Raw genomic sequence first — 17,301 nt, 5'->3', positions numbered from 1 at the left:
TGCTGTATGAATTCTCACAGTTTGTATGTGTGTGTTATGTTTGTCAGCGTCATGGCCTCAGCTTCAGCCTAGGTACTGGCAATTATGCACAGTGCTTGCATCAGACTTCCCAGCACACACGCACACACACAAAGTAACACACATCCCAGTTTAGGTGGTGATGTCTTCTATGAGTGAATAATGAACTTGAGCTTTTTTTTTTTTTTGGCAGCTTCTGATTCATTTCACGTCCACACTTTGAAAACTATAGAAACAAACCTCCGACAAATGACCTCAATTAATCACACAAGTGATCACTTCATAACACTTAACTGTAACTGTGCCTCCCTGTTAAAGCTCGCTCGGTTAAGTCTATTACTGCAGGGTGCTGTCTGTGCAGCATACATGGAGATTACAGAGAGATAAGACCTTAATGTCCTCTGACACCTTCCCATGTCTAAACCCCCTTCCTCCTCCTCCTCCTGCTCCTCAACCCCGGTGTCCCCTCCATCAGAGTCTCCTCTCAGCTCATCCAGTCTTTCTCTGGACTCTTGAAGACACAGCGATCCATCAGCCAGCCGCTATGAAGACTGCTCTCGCCCTGCTGCTGTTCATCTCTCTGGCCTGCCACAGTAAGTTTCTACAACACTGATACCGACACTGGACTTGTTTTTTTGTTGTTGTTTTTTTTACCATTGGGGAAGGATTTAGTTGATTGGCAGCTGGTAGACCAACTAACTGTGGATGGGTTATAGATACACAGATGAAGTTTAGGCTGCATAAATTTGAACCTATGTATGGATCTCTACACAAATGAGTGTGTGCTTGTGTGTGTGTGTGTGTGGATGCATAGTGGAGGGAACGGACTGATGACAACAAATGGTTGTGTGTCTGCGTCCTTACACCTGCCTGTGAACATACATGCTTAGTCTCAAGTCAGGTGTTTTCTCCTGTTCTGTCTGCAAAGGCCACAGCCTCAAATGTCACACATGCGTGGCGTCCAATGAGGACGACTGCAACAGACAGGGCTCCACCTCCTGTCCTCAGTACGCTGATGCCTGCTCCACCATCACAGGACCCAGTGAGTAAACACATAAATACAAACACACACTTGGGAAAACATGCAACACAAGCATGATTTGGCTGAAGTGTAAACGCCTCACTAGAGGTCAGCACAACACTGACAACTCAGTTGTCAGTGTGAGTTTAAGGAAGTCAGACGGGCTTAAAATAGCCCCCATGTTCTTTCCATTGACAAAATGAAGGTCAGTATTAAAACCCATAATGCAGCAGTAGAAGTATTTTTGTATTTAATGCAATAGTTGCATGCTGTGCAGATACACGGCCTTTTCATTATTCTGTCAATGCTCTCGTAGTCTGTTTGTTTATGTGTGTGTGTGTGTGTGTGTGTGTGTGTGTGTGTGTGTGTGTGTGTGAGTGTCTGTGTGTGTGTGTGTGTGAGAGAGAGAGAGTGTGTGTGTGATCATAAAGCCTCCGACTCTGCATCCTCTCATCATTTGAGGTTGCTGGATGTTATCCCAGCAGCTTATGATTACCACAGACCTCTCTGTGCCTATATATGTGTGTGTGTGTGTGTGTATATATGTGTATATGTGTGTGTGTGTGTGTTTATGTGTGAAGAGGAGTGGGGTTTTGGAAGAGAGTTGAACGGGTTCACAGTGTCATACCAAATTAACAAAAGCAGTCATTCATCCAATCACTTCAAAGCAATTTAACTGTGAATGTCTGTCTGCCTCACGCATCCTTATGTGTCTCGCTCTCTTTCAGACACCGTGATGAAGTCGTGCACGTACAAGGCTTTCTGCGACAAGGCTCACGGTGGCAACTCTGGAGCCAAGATGGTGTGTTGCTTCGGTGACGACTGTAACGGCCCACACAAGAGCCACAGCCATGGGGATCACCACCACAACGGTGCAGGGGCTCTGGCCTCCAGTCCTGTCCTGCTGATCACAGCCCTGTTGCTGCGTCTGGCCTTCAGCCAGCTCTAAACTCCTCCACCTCTTCTTTTCCTTCAGTGAGCCATCTCCTCTTTCTTATCTTTTTCATTGTTATGTTATATATCCATCTCTCCATCCACCCTTTTTAATCCAAGCTCAGAAAAAAAGGATTTGTGCTGCAGAGAGTTTCTTGTGTTTTGAGACTGTGGTGAAAACAATCCCAAAACACATGAATATAATGAGTGTTTCTGACGACTGTGGTGGAGCATTAAAGACGTGTGCTGTGTCCCGTAAATACGAGCTGTATTTCAGCAGCTTACTTTGTCTATTTCTTTTTTTTTTTTTTTTTTTTTGATTATCATCAAAATCATTATCTGCACTGGTATGTTCACTTTCAGGTGATATAAAGCTGTAAAGCATCCTGTGAACCTGAGAGTATTTGTGGTGAATAAATGTGTACAAAGTGAAGTACACCTACTCACAGCTTTGACCTAGCTGATGGGGGACTTGGGTGTGGTTTTGGTAGGTGCTTGGATGCCTCAGTGGGTAGCTAGTACACAGCTCTCGTGACGCCATAGAACCACATTATTCGCTTATGTTGTTGCCATGGCAACCGCTAAGGGTATTTCAACACCACAATCAAAGGAACATGTTTGAAGACACGTTCGTAATGATGTGTTTAGTGCTTGAATTATTCGCCGTTGTGTTTTGTTTGTGCACACAAGCTTCTCTGAATAAAGATCAAATCACCCCTTTTTTTGTGTGTGTGTTTGTGGTGTGTGATGTGTGATTGTGCGCGGGTAAGATCACTTTGGGTTTTGCATTTCATACCCTAGACTTGACCTTTGAAAGGCAGAGAAAAGAGGTTTGTGTTTACATTAATGTCCCTGGTGTAAAAGCATGTCTGCAGATGTGCACATACCATCACTGAGATTTTCAGCAGAAACGGTGGGGGGATCTGTGGAAACTTCAGGACTTCCTTCTGCAACTGTGCAACTTCAATCCTGTGCAGTCGCCACAGGATATGAAATCAGTGAGGTAGGTCTCCGTCCTCGGGCAGGTCATATGACGTGCAACCACTTCCTCTTAATGGGAGGACACAAATTTTACCAAAAGACAGAAAACCAAGACACAGAAAACAGAATCCCTCCTGTAAATGCTTACAATTCTTATTTCAGCATTTAGAAAAGTGACAGGCTCAGCACGGAGAAAGATCAAACACGTACGAAAAGTCGAAACCCAGACTCTTGACTAGACATAAAGTGTTGAAACCAACAGGTCAGATCAGTTCATCCTCTCGTTCAGTCTCTCGGGAGTTTCATCACAGGACTCAAACTGTGATCACCTTTGTGTGAAAGTGGAGAAACAATGAAGCAATAACTGTTGTACTCAAGACGGATACGGTCTGAGGTGCTTCACAGTTAGTGAGACGTGATGTTATTACTTTTACACAAAAGCATTTGTCTGATGGTGAAGTTTCTACTTTGCAGATCACGATTTTTGCACTAAAACATAAGATAAGCTCAAAGATAAGATGAATTTTAAACTATGTGGTGGTCAAGCCAGTTATTTTTCCCTATTGGGGATGGGACCCTTCTGCATCAGCTGTACTACCTGGTACTTAGTACCAGTTCATGAAGTTCATTCCTCAATGGTGAACCCCTCCATCTTCTATTTTGCACTCTGCTGGTTAACTGGAAAGTGGAACATATGTGAGCTGTGGTGGTTAGCTTTGGTCAGGGGTGTTACTTTACAGTATTTATCATGGTTGACACTGTAAGGTCACTTGATTTGACTTACGTCAAAACTGAACCCAACAATCCCAAATGACCCTTTGACCTGAGCTCATTGATGCAGAGGAAAACTCTGCTCAGGCTAAAACTGTTGTGTTTTGTGTGGTAATGGTAATAAAGTAAAATTATCCATTTGTAATAGTGTGAAACCTTTATGAAATATTTTTATATTCTAATTAAAAATATAAAATAAAAAAGATTCAGTTTATTCAGTATTTCTCCATCAGAAATAACTGGCAGGTTAGAGAAGGTTATGGGCTGGTTTTAAAAGAAGCAGTTTTACATTCTGGTTTTCCTCAGAACAGGACTCACATTAACAGGAAGTACAGTTGTGTTGTCACTAACTCCTCTTGGTACATAATGTTGCACCTGTGACACACACTCAGACAAACTCACCTATGGTGACAGGTGTATGAATGGTTCTATTCTTCACTGTGTTCCTGTTTATCCAGGTTCACTCTCTCTTCCTTTATGGCTAAGCATTTATGCGAACCAGCAGAGTGAGTGTGTGCGCGCGTTTGACCCAGTTCTCAAGTTGCCACCTGAGAAAAGGCGATATACAGCACGCAGCTGCAGGAAGAGAAAGTGTAAGTGCACAGTTTTTACTTAAGGAGGAGGCAAGGAGCCAAAGCTCTCACCAAAAAAAAGTAATAATACAAAAAATCCAACAAAGGGCCAAAGTTGCAGCGCTAAAGCTGTTGAATTTACAATATATGGGGTTAAAAACGGGCAGTTAAGCCTGTTGAGCTCCATTTATTTCCTCATATGAGAGCGGAGCAGCAGCAGAAGCAGAGCTGAGGAGGAGGAGGAGGACCCGGCCGGAGCTGAGAGGACGCATAGATCACATCCGGGGCTGGTTTATTCTAATAACGAAACGTCCTACCCGGAAAAAAAGACAAGTCTTCTGTAATCCGATCACACAAACAAATAGACGAGAGTGTGACAGCCCGATGCACACCGGCTTTGTAAATGTCTGCTGTTTGTAAAAGTTGTTAAAAACTTTCTCTACCATGCTTGTATTTACCGAACTCGGGTCTCTCCTTCTCTGCTTCGTAGCCGTGCGGGGCGCTGGCTGTGGCGCACACTGACTCTCCACAGTGGGTAAGTAGTCAGTCGACATTGGCACTTTGTGTGTGTGTGTGTGTGTGTGTGTGTGTGTGTGTGTGTGTGTGTGTGTGTGTGTGTATGTGTGTTGCCCCATGCTTGTGTCTTAAATGTGCGCGGATGGCACAGTGCAGTAGGTGTGGCAGGCCGTTGAGTCGTTGGGTCTGGTGAGTCAGTGCAGGTCATCTGAGCTGAACATATGTCATGTCTGTCAGGTGTTGCTGAGTAATTCTGCCTTGGTCTAAACTTTTCGTCGCACGCTCATAATCACGCTGTACGTGCTCGTCAGTGTCCACCACACGTCAATCAATGGTGTGAAGATAGTGTCCTCACTGCTGCTGCTGCTTCTGTGGAAAAGGCTGTGCCATGACTTGAAAACAGCAAAGAAAGAAAGTGACTAATCTAGAGCTGCATCCAACACATATTTCTGTAATCTATTAATTGTTTGGTTCGTAAAATGTTAGATACTATTGAAAAATGTCTGTCACAACTTCCCCAGAGCCTAAGGGCAGTCTTAAGATCGCTTTTTTTTTGTCTAAACAAGAGTCCAAAACTCAAAAATATTTAAAAATTTGTGGCATTATATTGGAGCAGTAACTTTTTTATGCTACATTATTTGTAGTCCAACACATTTTGGTGGAAAATATTTTCACTTTTTAACTCCACCACATGTATTTATTTTACAGCCATAGCTACACTTTTCAGATCATGATTTTGTATTGAAAACATATGATGAGTTTAGGGACTGTATGAAAATTGTTTGGGTGGGGAGGGAGCTGAACTGGTTCCCAGCTTTATTATCATTTTCTGGACTGCAACATCTTCCAGCCCTAATATCTCAAATTATATCTGCAAATTTCACATCAGAAATTCTGTCTGAACATAGAATTGCAGTGCGTCTGGCTCCAGCCGCTGTACTTTTGAAGTCCGAGCTACCAGTTGGATGGTTATTACCACTGTCAGTGACTAGTAGTGATGGATGGAAAAAAATATATGAGAAGAATTCAGCCAAAACTTCCAGACTTCCCATCTTTCAACAAAAAGAAAAAATACATAACTCTCCCTAATATTTTTAACACATTTCCTAAAAATACAAGATACTTACATGTTAATGCATCACTGATATGAATAATACTCCACCACTATCAGCTGATCTTCACAGTGAACCAGCTGGAAATGAGGAATGTTTCTGCTTCAAAAATGACACAAAGGATTAATCGATTATTCAGGTTGTCGCAGATTCTTTTTTTCGGTCAAATCGCCAAATCTTTTCAACTCTAAGTTAAAGGGGTAATTTTACACGTCAGAGCCAATTTCCTTGTTGCGGGGAGTACTCTTCAGCCTGTGAAAACAGTTGTGTAATGTCCTCAGCGAACTTTGTCAAATTAGAGATAATTCAAGTGGCAGCAGCTGGGTTCCTCGGTTTGGTCTAAAAAGTTTTAACCGAAATCCTGCGTTACGACCTGGGCGGATGGAGTTTGAAAGAAGCATTTACCAGGCAAAACAAAAGGCGCCACAGTACTGAATTGCATGCAGGGAAATGTAGTATTGAGAGTCTTTTGGGTTTGACTCATATGAAGGATTCAAAGATGTCTTCAGTTGCATCCATTTTGACCAATGTTTTGTTATCCTGTCATTCTGTCTGTACATTACCAAAGTGCCCTTTTAATCCTTATAGAACTGATATCAGTTAGAATTTGCTCTCCAACATTTTTACTATTGGTTTCTGTTAATCTGAGGCTGAACTCGTCCACAAATAAAGCAGATGTGTATAGAGAGAGTAGGTGGGTTTCACTTCGCTACCCTGGATGTGGTAAAAGAAAATATCTCTGATATCACTGCTCTGATCTATACACTGTGTTCATGCACACAAACTCTGCTCACATAAACTTGTACATTTGTGCCATCCTGTTGCATTTCAAAGCCTTAGTGCTTTAAATCTCATAAAAATCTGCTAAAGCCCGTCTGAATTATATTTATTGGTTAAGTTTTGCCAAAGATGCTGTGGCCTCACCGCTGCTTCTCCCTATAGTGGTTAAGCCCAGATGTTTTCTGATACCCAAAATGGTTTGCGTGTGTGTAAACGAGCGTGTCTGTGTGTAAGTGCCAGCCTCAGTGTTGGTGTCTGACCTTTGCAGCATCATTTTCACTTTTCCATTAGACTCAAAGTTTCTGCGAAAAGGCCTGTCTAGAGTTTGTGTCTTTGACCTATTACAATACGCAAAAGAAAATAAAATGAATGACTGATGCATCATAAGCACAGCCTGCAAATTTTTCAAAGCAGTTTCAAAATGAAGCGTTTTCCAAACCATGGACTTAAAAATAGTTTTACAGAAGATGCAGCCTGTGTGTCTGTCGTCATTTCTTTCGTTTGTCTGTGTTTTGTTGGGTGATGTGTGCGAATGATTCCATGGAAATAATTTCCATCTCTCGAAAGGTTTCCAGCCAAGACAATCCTTTAAAAGTATTGGCAGAGGGGACAACTGTGCAGTCCTGATTATATATTTTATGTGACTGTCACTCGCGTTATAATTTTTGTTCTTATTATAAAAAATTAAAAAAATCAGTCACAGATGTGGCCTCGTTGCCATCATATTACCTTTTGTGGCCATGTTACGTTCAAGTCCTTTCCATAAATTCAAATATCTGGAGAAGTAGAGGCCAGTGAAATGGAAAAAGTGCAGAGACCCTGCTTTGCATTTTTGTATTCAGTGCATCTGACTGTGTACAGTATGTCACTGCAATAACTTCACTTTTCAGTCTGCAGAGATGCAAAAGAAACAACATTGGAGTGACTGAAATGTTCCCCCCACAACTTAAGGAGGACAAAGCTATAAAATGGAGCTCTCTCCATGCCAAAAGACTTCCAACTCCCCCAAAGAATAAAAAAAAAAAAAAACATCTTAAATTTACTGTCAGATGTCTGCCGTGGATAAAGTTCTCTTGGAAAGCAAACACGATCGACATACCATCCACATACCTGAGCGTCTGGGCTGAACGAGTCTTGATTTTGCAGTCAGCCAGCAGCTCAGTGATACACATGCATGGCATCATCTCAATGAACAACACCCCCCCCCCCGACCATCACCACCACCTCCACCTCTACCAGCACCACCCTCCTCCTCTTCTTCCTCTCCTCTTTTTCCCTCTCCCCCCTCCCTCTCCCCTCCTCCTCTCTCTTCTCTGGCCAGTGGAAATGTGCGTGTGTGCAGATCTTGAGTGCAGTCTGTAATTTTTGGCTGTGGTGGAGGGCCTCAGCTCAGCCTCGGGCTTCAGGGTTTGCTGCTCAGCCTCAATCACGTCACATGAAAAACTGCTGAGTGTGAGCGGGTCTCTCTCTTCCTGCGTGTGTGTGTGTGCTCATGTGTGCATGCTTGTGTGTATTTGAACACTCAAAGAAAGATGGTTTATTCCCCACATCACATCTGCCTGCCTTTCTGTCTGTCTCCTTCTGCTGCTCCCTTTTTGCCTCCCGTTGTCCATCTCACTTGATTCCCTGTCTTTCTGTATGTCCATCTGTCCCAGTGATATGTGATAGCAGCAGCATGCCGTACGTGGACCGGCTAAACCGTGTATGTGGCTTCCTGGACATCGAGGAGAAGGAGAACAGCTGCCGCTTCCAGAGACGATACTTCATCCTCGACACCCAGGGAAATGCTCTGCTGTGGTATATGGACAACCCTCAGGTGCTCCACACATACATGCATGACACACACTTGTGCAAACAGCAAGAGGAAGTGAAATTGACCAACAGAAGCCATGTAACCTTGGACCCTGAGCCAATGCCGAGTCTGTGTGTTTGTGTTTGCATGCAGAACCTGCCCAGTGGAGCCAGCTTTGTTGGCAGCCTGAAACTAACCTACATATCTAAGGTAAACCACTCTCTCGACTGCCTGTCATTTCCCTCCTTTGTGGGCCGTAGTTACATAAAGTCCCGTGAACATCTAATGGAGACATTTGAGAACAGTGTGGATGCAGGAATTCACACAAAGTGCACACAAATAGAAACATGCAAATAGGCTTCACAGATACATGAGCTCTTTGGGTTATCTGCCGTTATAGTTAACGGTCACATGCGCTGCGCAGAGCTGAAGCAGACTTTGTGAAGTTTTCCAGATGTCACGGCGCTCGCTGAGCTAACCAGAGATAATGACATCTGGCTTCACTGCACTTTTGTGCTGACAGCTCCTCCCTGGACACTCTGAGTCAAATAGACGTCAAAGATATGAAATGTTTCTTCTCTTCTCTTCTCTTCTCTTTTCTCTTCTCTCCTCTTCTGTCTGTTTTTTGTCTCCTCTTGACTCTTTCTGTTTTGTCTCCTCTGATCTTCTTTTTTCTCCTCTTTTTTCCTTTTATTTCCTCTCCTCACTCCTCTCCTCTCTTTCTCTCAGGTGAGTGAAGCCACAGCGAAGCAAAAGCCCAAGGCAGAGTTCTGTTTTGGTGAGTTTTTCAGGGAAACACTGAGTCAGCCTTATGCGGTGGTGCACAATGGCATCACACATGAGATAAAATTACATAATGGGGTTATTGTTGATATTCATGGAATTAATGTCTGTTTCTGCAGTCATCAACGCAGTTTCCCGGCGGTACTTCCTCCAAGCCAACGATGTTACTGACATGAGGGACTGGGTGGCTGCTCTCAACAAGGCCAGCAAGATCACTGTGAGTGCAACACAAACACCTGCACACGTACATGAAATTATAACCAGATGTCTTTGTCTAATGCTGCAGAAAAAAAGGCTGAACTAGCAGTTATCGATAAGGGATGTGTTTCCACCTGAGTGCAAGAAGCTGCAGTTTGCGGTGGTGTGACTAAAAGCCAGTGTGGCCCAAGTGGGTGCAAATGCCAGCGCGTCACCTGCAAATACCCTTTCACATAGTCAGTGAATGAGGAAATTGTGAATGTGCTCAATTATGAGTGATAACACACTCACGTCACTGTGGTGGAGGTGTCAAAAAAACCACTGAATATGTACACATATGTGTGTGCGTGAGTGTGCATGCCATGTACATTTGCATGATATTTGTATTTGTTGTTCAGCAATATAACAAGGGCCTTTATAACCGGCAACATCCAGATGTCTCACGACGGCAGATGACAGAGAAGAGTGTTTCTCTTTTTTTTTCTCACCTGCACAGTGACAGGAAGCAGCACTGCTCACTCTCTCTTTCACTTCCCCTTCGATTGGAGGGCTGCTCTGCCGCCTTTTCTGAGCTTCCTTGACCTCAATGAAACTGTGTGAAAATGCTTTAAAAAGCAGATTGGGCATGATGATAATGCAGGGATAAAAGTAAAACACTGACTAATGAATTTCAGCGTTATATGTCAAAAAAGATAAAGTGGTAAAAATAAGGCCCTTCTGCTCATTTTTTTTTTCTTCTTCTTCTTCAGCCACATCAGTGTGTGGGGGAGTTTATGTTTTTGTCATATACTTCGTACAGTATTAAAACTGAGTGTTTGATCCACAGTCAGCTGCTACTATTTAGGTCCATCCAACTAAAACTAGTGCAGTCTTATACAACAGTGCTGAAATAAATCCTCCTTTCATGAAGGTTATAATGTTCAGTTTTAGCTTTTAGTTAGGTGTTGATTTAACTGTATGATCATTTAGGAGGCTGCAGCTTGTGGTGCGGTTAAATCATACTGTGTGTAAATGACAGGTGTTCGTCCACCCTGTCTATATCAATGAGGGTAGGCTAGGTGACAGCTCTAAAAATATCTCTCTGTGTAATGCAGTATGGCACCACAGACATGCAGTTCTTTTTTTCCTTCTTTGTTAAGTGTTTCTCATTGAAACAAGTGACATGCCAATTACTTCCCAGCTGTTGTTCTCCAAAATCTACTGTTAACTTTTCATTGCAGTTCAGTCAGAGTCTGGCAAAGGTAAATGCTCAAACAACTGCACAAGCTGGATGCTCTCGTCCAGAACGTCTCACAGTTGTTGGGGGAGGGGGGGTTTTCCAGCACAGGGGACTCCCAGTGGGAATTAAACTGCTAACTTCTGGCCGTTAGAGCAAATGTTACGCCAATCTTTTTTACTTGCTAATGTCTACGTGGTTAATGTGTTGTTCTACCTGTTGACAGGTTCCTAAATCTTTTCCTGCACCTGCAAGGTCTGATGTGACCGCAGTGATCAGTGACACTCAGGGGGGGAAGAAACAGCAGGCCTACAAGACTGAGATCATAGGCGGTGTGGTGGTTCACACTCTCATCCAGGTAAAGTAGAGGAAGCCAAAACCAGTAACCAGTGGTTACTGTAATGACAATGTCAGCGGTGATCCTCAAAGGTAATGATGCATCTTTTTGGTGTAATGTTTTTTTTTTTCGTCTAATTTTTTGGCATTTAATTTCAGCCATGCAAAAATAGCACAGTCAAAAAAACACTGAAAGTATAGGCTCAGATGTCTGGAGATGACCGTTACTGTGACCATGATAATGGTGGTAATGAAGATGGTTATGATGATATGTTTCAGAATGAGAGTGAAGAGGCAGAAGGGAGAGAGAGGAAGGGCAACAGGCCGGGTGTGCTGAGATGTGGTTACTGTGTGAAACAGGGAAATGTGGTGAGTACCAAGCTACTTATAACTGATTAACTCTGGGTTTGAAAAAAAAAAAAACGGTGTGTGGAAACTGTAATGTCGGGTGTTTTTCAGAGAAAAAGCTGGAAGAGGCGATTTTTCACGCTGGACGACAGCACTGTCAATTACTACAAGTCTGAGATGGTGAGGAGCCAGAGTTTTTTTGTCTCTTTTTGTGTGACTGTAGTTGTTATCTTCCCATGTATGAACTGCGCTCATGTTTGTCGCAGGATAAAGAGCCGCTCCGAGCTATTCCACTGAGGGACATTCAGAAGGTCCACGAGTGTCTTGTCAAGTCAGGGTGAGTCAAATGTCAATGAGTCAAATTTTCCTAGCATTTTAATGGCTCTCCATCTGGTTATCTATCTGGTATGGACGTAAACAAATACATTATTTGTATGTGAACAGATAACGCACTCTGAACAGGTACAAGCTGTACCTGTTTAAACAAATAGACCACAGGCTAAAAACAAAGACAGATCATTTTAAATTTGATATTCACACATTTGATGAGATTCATCTCCAATAAGTTTTCATCAGTCTTTGCTACATTTGTTGTTCAGTGCAGGATGAAGCTTGACTGATGTTGTACAGGTGTTATTTTTCACCTCATGATCCAACATTGAAGCCTGGTACTGTGCTGGACTTGAGAAGAGTAGAAGGAAACTGATGAGCTGAAGTTACAGTTATGTCTTACAAATGCATGCACAATAGTCAAGAATGGCTTTCTCATTTTTTCTTAGACACCACAAACATCTATCACCTTTGGGGGGTAAAAAAAAGTAGCCCTATAAACTATTAAGGCTCTTTCTCTTGGACGCTTAATTTTTCACTTTCAGGGATCTCCTGCTGAGAGACAACCTGTTTGAGATCATCACCAGCTCCCGAACTTTCTACATCCAGGTAAAATCCCAATCACCTGCTTGTGTGAATCTTTGTTTATGACACATTAAAAAAAAAAACTGATATAACTCAGAATTAATGAACACAGAGTAAGAACAGAGAGGGTATGTACTCCCAGGTGTGTCTGTCCTGATGTTTTGAGTTGTTTTCTCTAAATGCTCTGCTGCTGATGTGTGGCACGGGCTCTTTTTTAGGAGCATGAAAAGTTTGTTTTTGTGAAGGGGGCACAGCCATCTGTTACCATAACAATAATAACATCCTGTTCCTCCCCCTGGGAGAACAGCTGATGGAGACGATGAGCGTCTGATCAGATGGGAAGTGCTCAGAGCGAGAGAGAGAGAGAGAGAGAGGCTGCAAGCCAGAGCACTTTTATTTTTATCTGTGCAAGAAAAAAAGGAAGCATGACAAACATTAAAACTGAAAAACCAACATGTCAACAAAAATAGATTAAACAGAGATTATTATCACAGTGGAAGTGCAGGCACCAAAATGAAAAATCATCTTAAACGAGAATGAAATTTGAATTACAAATTAAAAGTCCAGTCAAGATCAATATTGATAATTGAGAGTTTGAAAAACCTGTCAGAGATATATCTGCTTATACATAACATAAACTTTTATCATCTATCCATTATGTTTTTCTTTAATTTCCCTGCTACATATAGTGACATAAATTTTAAAAAGTTGTCAGACGATCGGTTCAAAACCCAGAGACTTAAAAAATAATAAATGTTTAAACTTAAGAGGCTATAAACAGTGAATTGGTGTAATTTTTACTTTAAAATTACTTAAACGATCAACCAAAATATTTGCACGTTAAATTTCTTTTAATCTAATTAAAGGATAAGCCTGGTGATAATCAGTATTTTTGTTATAGTCAAACACCGGCAATGCATTTGCCCATCTCTCAGTACCTCTGCATTTCCCCAGCCTGTCTATGGCACGTAGCCTTGAGCCTACATGTACCTTCTGAAAATGTCAGTTTTTAAAAATGGGTCACCAATAAAAACATTACTCAAGGAGAAAATAGCCTGTATGTTGGGGACTATTTTTAGTGGCAGATTAATACACATTTTTTAAAATATGAAGTGTTTACAGGGGCAGAACATTTTATGCAGGAGTCAAAATAAACCACACTGTCCACGTTTAGCCTAATAAAGGAATATAGAGGCACAGTAAATGGTGCTGAAGTAAAAGCTGAATCAGGTTTGGCTACACATAAATTACTTGTTAGTGGGATCAATTGATCGTTGGTTTTGTTCTTTCATGAGATCTGTTGACAGTAGGAAAAATATAGAGTATGTCTAGACCTAAACTTTAAAATAAGATTAGCAGCTGCTAGAAAATATGAAAGGACACAACAGGACAAACTAAGTTCAATGGCTGCTGTGAAAATGACCGCAGACATGTTCCTCTGCATGGCTTTATCTTCTGGTAACTTTTCTCTACAGGCAGACTCTCCAGAGGAGATGCATGGTTGGATCAGGGACATCGAGATGAAGATCCAGGAGTTCAGAGGTCCCCCCAAGGTAACTCTGTCGTGTCGTCTCTCTCCTTTGATCTGAGGCGAAACATCAGAAACAGACAATGCTTTCGTCGCTTCCCTCTGGCTGTGTATGAAAACTCTGACTCATAAAGATGGCGTTTTTGTCTTTTTCTTATTGCAGGGTTTTTCATTTAAACGTGCGTCTTCTCTCTATCGAAGTCAAAATGCCTCCTCTGCGTCTCGTGGTCAACAGAGTGATGACCGCAGACCTCCGCTGGTCAAGTCCTGCTCTGTGGCGCCGGGCTGGCAGCCCTGGACGCCTGTCCCCCAGTGTGAGCCCCCCATTGTGGATGTAGAGGATGAAGACAGCGCTTTCAGCTCCATACCCACCTTGCCTTCTCTCTCCTCCTCTTCCACCTCCTCCTCCACTTCCTCCTCCTCTAACTCCCTCTCTACCCCGACCCCTTGTACCAGTGCGAACCCTGCGCCTTCGACCAGCGGACTGGGCATGCTTACAGCATCAGGGGATGTGGCGAGCGGGCGTCGGAGGCACCGCTCTCAGCCTCAGTCTCACACCAGCTGCACCTTCCCCTTCAACTTGGATGACGACAGCATCCGCACCACAGACGTGTAGTTCACTGAAGTCTGTCCAGACTCCTGTGTGGTGTTGGTACCTGCTTTAAAATGAATGTGACTGGTAATAATAGTATTCTCTGCTAACGAAGTGACACTGTGACCATCTGCCTCAATGTCATGATGTGTGACTGGGGCCCCCTGCTGGTCTTGTAGCTGCATTGCAGATGAAGGATCACCCAGCTGGGAGGAAACCAAGAGGGACAGTGTTAGTTGATCACAGGACTGTGAAAAGGTATGATGGAGTGTTGTTAGTGCAACTTCCTCTGGAAACTTGAATAATCTTGTTGTTAGTCGTTCTTGCGGACCTACAAATTATGGCACATGCTTTCAGTCTTTTGCACTTGGCTCCCGCTGGACATGTATCACCAGGATCGTGTTTGAACCCCCGCTTCACAAAGTATTCACAAAGAAGTGTTTAAAGGCATTTTAGCACATTAGTATCCATATGTCCTATATTCAAGCTTATGTTCACAAAGTACTTTTAAATACTCTGGACAACTTTATTTTCCTGTTGAGCCGAGCAGTGTTTTTCCTACTGTTTTTTTTTCCTGGGACACACGTTACATGAAAAGCCTCCCATCAACTTACCCACATTAATAATTAACAAGCATTTATAGCTACAATCTGATCAGGCGTCTGGGGGAAAGTATCCTGTGGGTCTCATTTAAAAAAGGTACGTGCACTCACATGCCAGCTGACTCTGGTTTTAATCTGTACCGACAGAGAAGATGGAGTCAGCAGCAGCTTTTATGTGTTCGTACTATGTTTTAAACTTTCTCTAATCTTCATAATATACTTGGCTTGAAGGTCAATTGTTAGTAAACTGTGACTCCTTTTTTGGCTTTTAACGCGGGTACCATAACACAGCAGTGTTTTCATGGTACTTGTTGTAGAATGTACTTCAAATTACAGCTGATCAGCTGGTTGACAGCTTTGTAAATGTGATTTTTCTTATTGCAGCATTACGCGGGAAGATGTGCCACTACTTTTGGTAATTTGAATTGAAATTCCGCACTTTGCTCTTCTCCTTTTCATGTGTTTTTTTTTTTTTTTTTTTTTTTTTATATTTTATCACAGCTTTCACAGCAGATATAACGGCTTCCTCTGAGAAAATGCCTCAGATACTTTGTGTTGTTTCACCAGCAGTCTCAACCCTTCTCAGGTTCACCTCAAGACTTCATTGATGTGGTACCATGTTCCATTCCTGTTTCCGTTTTATGAGGCTGTGTGCACTCGTCTGCCTGCGTATATTGTTAATTTTTCTTCTTGTACATTAAAATGATGCCTTTTATTTGTCTCGTTTGGGCTGTTTTTGATCAACTCTGAAGTTTTGTTGTTTTTTTTCCCGTTTGACTTCTCACAATCTGCCATCTAGTGGCTTGTGTGTCAATGCACCTTTCACACCAAAGACATCACAGAGAAACTTTGAAGAGTTTTCTAATTTACCTTCTACTAAAAGTGAAGACTTTCAACTTTTATCTTTTTATCGCCTGTTTTCTCTCTAAAGGGCAAAAATGTCCAGCTGCGAGGCATGCAGAGGGTCAGGGCCAGCACATTTGCCCTTTAACACTGTCACCATAAACACATGCACGCCATGTAGATACAAACACAAACATGCACACACATGCCAATCTGAAGCCCAGAGGCTGTGTTAAGTGAAGTGTTTCACACGTCCAGTGCAAAGGTCCATTAGGTAAAACGCCTAAAACGCTGTCCTGACCTCCGTCCACGTCCCTCTCTCGGCTCCTAGAGCAGCTGTGCGGCTGCAGGACCCGGCGAGAGTAAAATGTCTCCACTGAACAGTTTAAATTGTGTCGTTAGGTAAAAAGGCCCTGAGTGCCTGTGAAATGTCAGCTGTGCTGAAATGAGTTTTCAGTCTGTTAAAGACAGAGCTCCCCTAGGTACTGAGAGAAAGCCATGCAGGAACATGTGGGAATGAAGACAGTGATGAAAGTTTGGTGAGGTTAAGGAAAGAAATGATATAACGCAGTCCACAGAGGAGGAGCTTGTCACTTTTTGCCAATTAGAAACTCACTAAACTGTGAAGCTTTGACATGTTGACCTAAAACCTCCTACCAATGTAATCTAGTTCTCTGGTGAGCTCCTAGTCTCTCTTTAAGTCTCTAAACAGTCTGAGAAACAAGGAGATAAATGTCTGGAAATATGGCAACACACCAGAAGCCTTGGAGCTGGAATTTTTTTTGTCCATAATGTAAAGGTCACATAGCACTTCAGTTTGACGCCTGTGAGTGACAGAGGCTCTGAGGGCAGACAGACGCACTGCTCCCTTAAATGTTAATGTTCCCACATGGATGAATCCACAGCAGACTGCTCTCTCTCTCTCTCTCTCTCTCTCTCTCTGCCTGTCTCTGATGTTGTTACACTCTGGTGATTTTAACTGTTAGAAAATACAGTCATCGCTTCCCAGTACTTTGGACCTGTGTGTTTTATTGCTTGTAGACAGGCATAAAGAATGCGTGTATGGTGAAGACAGATGTGCTGTGTGTTGTTTGTTTCTTTTGGACCTTGCCATGTTGACGCCTTTGCTCCCAACTGTGGTTTCCCTGTTTACAGAGGAAAACCACTAGAGGGAGCTGCAAGACACCACACTGCCTAGTGTGTCAAGTCGGTGAGAGGACCAGGCATGATGCAGATTAAGGTGCAATGAGATCATGAAGCAGCCTTCCTCTGTTACTATGGTTCACTTTAAAACCCTGTAAAACTTTACACAGAAGCTATAATTCCATTCAATATCAATCCAACGTTAAGGTACAACAAGAAAAACTGAGGATAATGTGCCACGTGTTCATACATTATTTTCTTTTGTTTGTCACTGAGACTGTTATGTTGCTGTTAGCCTCAT

At 42.6% G+C, this 17,301-nt stretch overlaps 1 protein-coding gene across 1 annotated transcript; it reads left to right on the top strand.

Annotated features, from left to right (window-relative positions):
* Positions 1 to 4,603: 4,603 nt before the first annotated feature.
* plekha2 (pleckstrin homology domain containing A2) lies at positions 4,604 to 15,729 on the top strand. Its single transcript, XM_041041708.1, has 12 exons — positions 4,604 to 4,831; positions 8,360 to 8,520; positions 8,650 to 8,706; positions 9,226 to 9,274; positions 9,399 to 9,496; positions 10,920 to 11,051; positions 11,309 to 11,398; positions 11,489 to 11,557; positions 11,644 to 11,714; positions 12,253 to 12,316; positions 13,768 to 13,845; positions 13,984 to 15,729. Exons 2-12 carry the CDS (start codon positions 8,380 to 8,382, stop codon positions 14,434 to 14,436), a joined length of 1,302 nt encoding a protein of 433 aa, XP_040897642.1. The 5' UTR covers positions 4,604 to 4,831; positions 8,360 to 8,379; the 3' UTR covers positions 14,437 to 15,729.
* Positions 15,730 to 17,301: the final 1,572 nt, after the last annotated feature.

The sequence above is a fragment of the Toxotes jaculatrix genome, chromosome 7, assembly GCF_017976425.1.
Source record: "Toxotes jaculatrix isolate fToxJac2 chromosome 7, fToxJac2.pri, whole genome shotgun sequence".
Classification (NCBI taxonomy): domain Eukaryota; kingdom Metazoa; phylum Chordata; class Actinopteri; family Toxotidae; genus Toxotes; species Toxotes jaculatrix.
Note: the sequence above shows the minus strand (reverse complement) of the source record. Positions and strands in the feature narration are given on the sequence as shown.